At 50.3% G+C, this 9,444-nt stretch overlaps 1 protein-coding gene across 1 annotated transcript in view; it reads right to left on the bottom strand.

Annotated features, from left to right (window-relative positions):
* Positions 1-9,444, bottom strand: part of RAB40C (RAB40C, member RAS oncogene family) — a 42,528-nt gene that overhangs the window by 3,642 nt on the left and 29,442 nt on the right. Inside the window, exon 4 of the mRNA XM_014958684.1 lies at positions 1,193-1,270. Within this exon, the coding sequence (XP_014814170.1) occupies positions 1,193-1,270 (78 nt within the window). The remainder of the gene's footprint in view (positions 1-1,192; positions 1,271-9,444) is intronic.

Below are 9,444 nucleotides of genomic sequence, written 5' to 3'. Positions count from 1 at the left end.
GCTGAAGGAACAGTGACGGGCACAGAATCAGAAATGGATCTTTGACCAAGGGTCTGCTACTACATCACAAAGAAGACTAACTTATCCCCTCCACAGTCCGTTTTAGAGAGAACTTTCCTATCTTTTTTGGCCATTCCCAAGCTCTTTCCTACTACTCAGGATTTATACAGATAGAGAGCAGACACTTATCCCCTTGCTTTGCTTATCAAACAATTGTTTAGATTACAATCTAAACATAGGCACAAATACAGGCTGGGCAGAGATTGGCTGGAGAGCAGCCCTGAGGAGAAGGACTTGGGGGTTTCAGGAGATGAGAAGCTCAATATTCCTTGGCAACATACAGCTGCAAACCCCTGCATCCTGGGCGTGGCTTGCTTTGCTTATCAAACAATTGTTTAGATGACAATCTAAACACAGGCACAAATACAGGCTGGGCAGAGACTGGCTGGAGGGCAGCCCTGAGGAGAAGGACTTGGGGGTTTCAGGGGATGAGAATCTCAATATTCCCTGGCAACATACGCTGGCAGCCCAGAAACCCCTGCATCCTGGGCTGCATCCCCAGCCCCGTGGCCAGCAGGGCCAGGGGGGGATTCTGCCCCTCTGCTCCGCTCTGGGGAGACACCCCCCAGTGCTGCCTCCAGCTCTGGGGCCACCAACAGCAGAAGGACATGGAGCTGTTGGAGAGGGGCCAGAGGAGGCCACAGAGATGCTGGGAGGGCTGGAGCCCCTGTGCTGGGAGGGGGGGCTGAGAGAGTTGGGGGGTGGGGCTCCAGGAAAGCTGGGGAGGGACTCTGGATGAGGGAGGGGAGCCATGGGAGGAGGGAGAAGGGTTGGACCCTGCAAGAGGGGAGATGGAGCTGAGCTGTGGGGAAGAACTTGTTTGGTGTGAGGGTGGTGAGAGCCTGGCCCAGGTTGCCCCGAGAAGCTGTGGCTGCCCCATCCCTGGGGGGGTTCAAGGGCAGGTTGGAGGGGGCTTGGAGCAACGCGGTGTGGTGGGAGGTGTCCCTGCCCAGGGCAGGGGGTGGCACTGGGTGGGCTTTAAGGTCCCTTCCAACCCAAACCATTCTGTGATTCTATGATTTCCTCTCCATAGCAGAGCCATTCATGTCCCCGTATCAGAAGTGGCACCTCAGGTGGTACCTCCCCAGATTTTTGCTATAGACCACCGCACATGTCCTTCCGTTCAACCTACCTCATCTATTTCCTTTATCCATCGGTCTATCCCATCGAAGGACCAGCGATTAGTGATGTCGTACACCAAGAGGATCCCCTGGTGGAAGAAAATCAGGGGCAATCAGGAAGTTTCATAGTAGGAAAATGAAAGGAAGACCCACCTGAAAGACCACTCCCCCAAAAGGCTAAGGGACAGAACGTCGCTCCAGTCACGTTACTTGTGTGTTTACTAGGGCTAACATTGAGACCAAAGGTCTGTACTAACTAGTCCTGGACTATTAGGGAAGGTTTTATTCCTCCTCTGCCTTGAAAATCCCTCAAATAATTTCCAAAGCAGCAATCTTTACAAATGAAGAGGAACTGCCTTGGTGACTGCATCTGGAGGAATAAGGCTGTGTGAGACACACTCCCCTCCTGTCACAAACCTGATCCACACTCACTGAGGCAGAAACAGTCTTTTTCCCTTCTGCAGAAGAACTGCGTTCAGCAACAGGATGGCAGCAGAACTCACCACAGTTAATAAAGCACACCCATCTCCAGCATGGCAGCAGGTGGAACTGGATGATCTTTAAGGTTCCTTCCAACCCAAACCAGTCTAGGATTTCCCTTTCCAGGACCTGTCTCACTCTGTCACCCCTTTGCTGGCAAGGAAGAAGGTGAGCGATGCCAATAAGCACCAAGGCGTCTCTGCAGGACTGAGATCTCATGACTGGGATCCAGGCCAGGCTTTGTTGAGGGCAGCCAGTACTGCTAATTGTCACCTCCACACTGGCAGGTGACGAACACAGCACAGTGATGCTGGCAAACCGCAGGGGGTCAGACCAAAGGTCTTGCTGTAGGACCTTCACCCTGTCCTTTCTTCTGGAAAGAGAGGTACCCATTGCATCCTGACACTGTAGAGAGGTTGGTACTGGTCTCTTCTCACAGGTAATTAGTGACAGAACGAGAGGGAATGGCTTCAAGCTCCAACAGGGGAGGTTTAGACTGAACATTAGGAAAGAATTTTTCACTGAAAGAGTGGTCGGGCATTGGAACAGGCTGCCCAGGGAGGGGGTGGAGTCCCCATCCCTGGCTGTGTTTAAGGGCCGTTTAGATGCAGTGCTGAGGGACATGGTGTAGGGGAGGACTTTGTAGAGTAGGGGAGATGGTTGGACTCGATGATCCCAAGGGTCTCTTCCAACCTCAATGATTCTATGATCCTCAGCCCACATCCATCTTCCCTGGTCACCACCCACACCCACCACTCACTCCCCAGTCACCTCTCGAGGTGCAGCACAATGATGCTGGCAATCAGGACAGGCACAATCATGGCAGGGAAGTCTGTGGCTGCAGCCATGAGGACAAGAAACATCACCTTGGGGGTTTCTCCACCCTCTCCCCGAGCCCAGCGAGCAGGACCCAGGACCACAACCAGACTGCTAGCCACCACTCAGGTCCACAGCAACTCTTAATGAGTGAGCTTTTCTCGAATCGAAGTATTTCTGAGGACAGGCACAAGGAAAGTAGGCTGTGCATGGCCCTGCAGGCACCCAAGTCACAGCATCAGGAGCTGCCTCTCGGTACCAGTCGGGCACATACAGCATTTAGAGAATTGTCTTTAGCAGCAGCCTCTCGGCAGCTCTCCCGTTATTTTTCTGACTTCTTGTCACTCTCTTCTTTGCTATCGAGGACATTTCAAGTGACAACAGGCACTTGAAGATGCCCTGAAAGGGGAACTAGGGAGGAACAGATGATCTCGCAGCGTGAGCGGAGGCAGCCCAGCGGGGAACACCGGATGAAAGGTAACCCCAGTAGCAAAAGGACGAAGCCAAGGGCAAAACAAACCAGCCCGGGTGAGACTCCAGGACCACAGACCATTTAGCAGCAAGCTTGGCAGAACTGGTTCCTTCTGAATTGGGGGTATCCTCCAGGAACAGCTGTCCCTACAGCAAGATCTTAAGCTGGCAAAGGAAATTCTCAGCTAGCAGCCTGGTCCTCCCCAGGAGATGCCTAGATCCAACCCAGTGAAGGAGGGAGCTGAAAAACTGCCTACATCTGTCCTGGTACAACACAGAGACTGTCAAGCATCCTCATGGACCAGGGGAGTCGCTCCTTTATTCACTGAAATGGAAAATCCACAATACAGATGGGAAAAACAAACTACCCAGTCCTCCTGAAACACAGCCTTAACAATATTTGCTGCTGCCAAAGCCGTGATGGACTGGGGGCACCTGTACGGAACCCACCTACGAAGATGTGATGTACCTCAAGTTTATAAAAAAAAATAATCAGCAGCGTGAGATCTGGAGCACATGGGAATGATAAAACACCAGGGCACCTGAGCCACAAAGGCACTTGAATCCTCACAATACAATGACTTCTTGAGCTGGCACTTGAAGTATTTCTTTCCCTGGGAAAAGCAGCCTTTCCCCAGTAGGAAACAGCCTTTCCCCAGTACGCTGCGTGCACCTCGACGCTGTTTGCCTTTCTCTCAAAGCCCTCTCAGAATAAGCAGCTCTCACAAAGCCTGCCCAATTTTATCCTTTTTAACAATTCTGATTGTTGAGCTTTATCCCAACCTCATTGCACAGTTCTTTCACCCCAGGTGAAGCTTGATTTTTGTGTCCCTGCTGCCCCTCCAACACCTACACATCCGTGGTTGTACCATTGGCAGAAAGGCTCAAATGTGAAAAAAACCAAACAAAACCAGAAGGGGAGAGGGTACCAAAGGCAAGTCATGCCTGGTGGGCTGGTTTTCATGTCTGACAGCTCAGAATGAAGAGCGAGCCCTTCAAAGTTTGTGTTTGAGGCTGTTCCGAGGGACCTGATGATCAGCTTTCATAACTGCAGAAGTATTTGTGGGGCAGGGGGAGCAGATGCATCTTCAATTTCCTCCAGGGAAAGTTTGGAGCTCATGCCTAGAGTCCATAATATTTTGCGGGGTAACTTCTAGAACATTTCCAGAACATACTGAAAAAGAATTGGTTGTTTTTGTTTTGGAGAAAAGAATCAGTTTCTCCTTGGTTTAGAAATGAAAAAATAAGAATGAAGTAATGGTTTTCCATAATTAAAAGATTCCACAAAACCAAAGCTGCTGCTTTTCAAGAACCCATTCGAGAAATACCTACTAACAGGATACATCACATTTTAAGCACTCTGAGCTTTCTTTTCATTTTTGTTATATTAGTTTTGACTTCTAGGTTCCAAGGCTGCACATGTGAATGAATGAGCATCAGGAAATAACAAAAAGTCTGATGACACCCCCCACCCTGCCTTCCAAGACAAACTGCCGGCAAGTTAAATAAAGTCTACTTATTTTATTTCTGGATTGACGAGTTCCTTTAGCCAAGAGAAACAGACCCAAAACCTAGTTTGTGAAGACCGTTTCTGCCAGAAATATGCTCTGGGAGGAGAGAGTTCTCAAGCTGGCTGGCAGCTGCAGCCTGGGTCTTCTTTAAATAGGAATAAGGATAAAAACATCAGCAAAAACCACAGCCCCAAGTTCTCAGGAGCAGGGTGGAAGGTCAAGACCATCATTTCTAAAGGCAAGAGACAACACGCCGTCTGCCAGCTTGCCCTCCAAGTCATAACACAGCTCCAGGCAGGCACACTTGGAGAAGACTGTCAAGGAAAGCTTCCCAAAGGTCAGGAGGCACCAAGGCCAAGCTGTCTCATGCCTTGCTTCTCTCCTCATCCTCCCCAGCACGGGTGTGAAAAGCAGCTTTACTTTTACTCAGCAGAAGATGGAGGAAACAGTCTTAAAAATCTGGTGGTGCTGCTGGATCACCTCATACTTGTCCCAGGCAGCGCTGGCACGCTCCAGACACCGCGTTTCTAGAGCACACATCCCAAATGCACATTGTCATTATCTTTTTCTCCCCTGGAGAGAGCAGTGCACAGACGTGCACGCAGACAGGGAGCTGGCTCCAGCTCTGCAGACAGCTCCAAGTAAGATCTGTTGGGTTTTTCAGTTTGTTTCTTTTTTAAAGAAAAAAGTCTCCTTTGGAATCACGTGCACAGAATTTTAATTTACTCAACTAGACAAATGAACAGCTTCCCATTTGCAGCCTAAATTGTTCTCTAAGTGCTTAGGCGGCTGTCAACACCATAATATCTCTGTACCTCTCAATTTTTAGTTTCACAAAGCCCCGTGTAAGCGTTACATGCCCCAGGTTCCCACGACATGAGGTAAAAAGCCACAGGATCTCAGGTCAGGGCTATTCTGGCCCCCTCACCAACCCTTCAGCAGCCAGTCTTCTTTTTCTCCCCAACCTGCCTACAGGCTTCTCTGTGGAAGATGACTGGACTCACTCCCAGACCTGTTCCGTGTCTTTTCACAGTTGATTTTCAAAGTTAATTTCCAGTCTGGTTTTGCTCCACGCTACTGGGGTTGGCAGGACCCGAAGCACACCAGGGACAGAAACTCCCACGTGAGCACTTCGTGTAGTGGACAAAGGACACAGAGAGATCCCCCGTTATTGTATCCAGCACCACATGGGGACACTTACTCTGCCAAACCCCAAACTTGGTTTCAGCAGGAGCTTACACAAGGATCTCTCCCCATAACCATAGGGAAAAAAATAAGAAGCCTCATCCCTGCCTGCTCGCTGCCTGTTTAGACCAGGCCTGTGAGTAACAAGCTTTTAAAGGAGAGAGAAGCAGCAATGTTCACCCATCGGCTCACACACCACACCAGAAGAGGGCTGGGGGGAAGCAGGTGCTGCTGTGACTGCCAAAGACATCAGCTCTGGGCAGGGGGATGCCGGGGTGGCCGGGAAAGCATCACTCACTGATGCTCTACACTGATGGAAAAAAAGTTGGTGCTGAAGAAGCCTGGAAGACCTACCCTCCCAGACTGGATTTCTCTGACCCACAGGATGAATAAAGTAAACCATAAACAAAAGATCCAGCGCTGACGGCAACCAGAACACTGTGTCTCTCCTGCCTGCTCTCTCCTGTGACGTTTGGTCACCGCTTTCCAGCTGGCACCTCGGCCCTTGGCTCCTGGGCAATCGCATCCCGCTGCCAAACCATTTCCCAACAGCATAACACATCGATGGAGGGGGGGCTGTTCATTTATCACTGAGCTTTTGATAAATATTTTGGCAGGCAGGGCAGGGCTGCTTGTCCCTCAGCAGCCGGACAAGCCCATCAGAATGACCCGAGGCAGGAAAGGTACCTGCAGCAACAAAGCAAGCCATAAGGTAGAGCAGAGCCTACATCTCAGCGTCTGCTGAGCTGCCAAAAAAGCCACCACCTTTCTGCATACTAAGAACCCCGAACAGGATAAACAGCAGCCACTCAAATCACCTGCCTAAGCAGAACTCAGCAATATTCATTATTCTGTTAGGGCTGCAGCTTTGCTGGAAGATGGGAACATTTCTGAATGTTGATTGTGGCTTCCTGTAGATGGTCTGAAGCTATTCATGAAGGGACCTTCTGTGTCACACCGTCTGGGAAGAGCTGGCAAGCTGTGCTTCCAGAAACATTAACTCACTGGCACACGAGGACATCAGGAATGATACTGGCACTGCTTCTTCCTTGCTAGATCAGAAAGCACCACCACAACCCTCTTTCTCCCCTCCGTGATGGCTCTTGGAATCGCTGGCACTTGCTCACAGCAGCCAGCAGAGCCCCAGCTGCACACAAGGGCTGAGAGGAGCGTGCCAGCTCTGCCGTCAGCACGACTCAGACCTTCTAACCAAGCAGAAAAAGTCAAAGAGCAGAAGTTCATGGGCAAAAGGAAAGATTTCTGAAGCACCTTCAAGCATCACTAAATTCCTTTCACCACACACTATGCGATGACAATTAATATAAAAATCCTCCCGCAGCACAGCAAGCTCCAGACTCCCCAGGTTTGTTCTGTGGGTCACAGCACGGCTGGGCTTCCACCTCCACCCTCCCCTGGCCCTGCAGTCAGCAGGAGGCAGCCTGCACGCTCTCCCTTCCCCACTAGTGCCTAAAGGGCAATGCTCTGCTGTCCCAGACACGATTGCTCCTCTTTTGCCCCAAAGCCAGGCTCTGAAGTGCTGAGGTCAGGACCTGCTGGCCCAGCAGACCCTAAGAGGGAAGGGATGATGAAAGCAGCCGGGATAAAAAAGCAGAAACTCAAACCCCAGAGAAGTGAGAAGAGAAATAGAGGGGGGTCCCAAGGACACCAGTATGCCACAAACCTCCACCCTGAGCCAAACAGCTCATTACCTCCCTAACGAGATCAGATTAGCCAGGGAGGGCAGGGAGGGGAGGCAGGACAGATCTGTGATCCCCGCAGCAAAAGCCGAGGCAAACATGGCAGGTCCACCTTGGCTGAAAGAAGAGACTGGTCCTCATTTGCTCATCAAGGGCAGCAAAGCTATTTTGCTTTAGATGTTTTGAAGAGGAAGATGTTCCTGCTGAACATGAAAGCCACGTGGCTATATACCCAAGCAAGTGGCGTGGAGTCTAAATTGGGGAAGGGATGGAGGTGGCTGAAGGAGAGTCCTCTCACCAGAGACAGACTAGTCCAGCCTGAGCAAAGCAGAAGGCTGTGCTCCAGGGGCAAGGAAAACTCCCCAGAAGGTCTGCTCCCAGTTTGGGGACTTTTTTCCCCACTTTGCAGCCTCTCCAGGGTTTACTTCAGAAGATTCAATTCTTATGACTACACCTGAGCGACAGTACGGTGTGAGGGGAAGTCAGGTGCGTGTCCCTTACCTGAAGGCACTTTTCATACCAAGTATTCTCCCAAGCAGTGGCTGTTCAGAGGGACTCACCCTCTTCTCTGTCACCCCTGCAAGGGATGCCAGGCCTCCTTCTCTCCCAGCAAACCCATCAAAGTCCTCCTCGGAAACTCATCCAAGCTCCCCTCGTGCTCCTTATGAGAAGCTCGGTTCAGAGTCTCAATCCTTGCCTTTGTACAAATATCACACTGCACTTTAAACAGAGCTTCTCACCCTGCCGTCTCTCTCTTCTCTGCTGTATTTATTCTTCCCGAGCTTTTGGCTCGTTAGGTTAAAAAAGCTGTTTCTCTTGCCTCCGACTGGATTTGCATCAGGCTTCCTACAGCAGCAGTCTTTAAGGCTGATGATAGGAAGACAGCAGGGGAAAGCAGACAGCTGAAGCAGTCAGTACAGCACACAGCACTAAATACATCTCGAAGAAATAAGAGAACTTGGGAGCAATTTATCTCTATTCCTCTGAGACGGCGCTGGGTTGAGTTGTCTTTATGCTAACGCTATGCCAGAAGAAGTCACCTTCTGCATACTGAAAATACCAGAGGTGTTGAAGTCCGTTCTTGCAGTCACACAGGCATTTATTATTCAAAACAAGCTGTCCTCTTGCTTTGGTTAACCATTAAGAGTTTAAATGAAGATACTTTCCTCTTCCATTGAAAGATGCAAGTTATTTAAGAGAGATGACATCTGCGCTCCTGCTAACGCAGGAATCGCTGTATCGCCACATGGGAACAATCCCCTGGTGCTGAAACCAATCCAAGTGCTTCTCCAAGCCACCTGGAGAAGATCGTACAAGGGGTCTGGGCAGCTGGGGCTGTTTAGTATGAGGAAGAGGAGGCTGAGGGGAGACCTCATCACTCTCTACAACTACTTGAAAGGACACTGTAGAGAGGTTGGGGCTGGTCTCTTCTCACAGGTAATTAGTGACAGGACGAGAGGGAACGGCTTCAAGCTCCAACAGGGGAGGTTTAGATTGAACATTAGGAAGGAATTTTTCACCCAAAGAGTGGTCGGGCGTTGGAACAGGCTGCCCAGGGAGGGGGTGGAGTCACCGTCCCTGGCTGTGTTTAAGGGCCGTTTAGATGCAGTGCTGAGGGACATGGTGTAGGGGAGGACTTTGTAGAGTAGGGTTGATGGTTGGACTCGATGATCCCAAGGGTCTCTTCCAACCTAGACGATTCTATGATTCTATTAGACATCAAGAGGCATCCACTGTCCACCATGCTCTTCTCATAAGTGCTTCAGAGGGCAGTGGAGATACTTCACTGGGAACCGCTCCTTCTCCTACTGGGCAGGCTTGATGTTTAGGGTGGTTTGTTGTTTTTAAGGGTAAGGGTTGACTATTTTGGCAGATCAGGATTAAGGGATCACAGCAGTACTTTGGAAGAGGCATTTGTTGCACAAGCAGAATGGAGGCCTTGAGGAAAAGGCCACACCTTGCTGTGTAAGCTCCATACCCCAACATTCAGCAATTAAAGTCACATTAAAGATCCCACTGCCTGGCTGATGAGGTTTATTGCAAACAGCCAGACTCCCTGGGAGGGGTGAGCAGATAAGACAGACAAGGCAAGTCTTGGAAGGT

The sequence above is a fragment of the Calidris pugnax genome, unplaced genomic scaffold (genome assembly GCF_001431845.1).
Source record: "Calidris pugnax isolate Ruff unplaced genomic scaffold, ASM143184v1 scaffold244, whole genome shotgun sequence".
NCBI lineage: Eukaryota > Metazoa > Chordata > Aves > Charadriiformes > Scolopacidae > Calidris > Calidris pugnax.
Note: the sequence above shows the minus strand (reverse complement) of the source record. Positions and strands in the feature narration are given on the sequence as shown.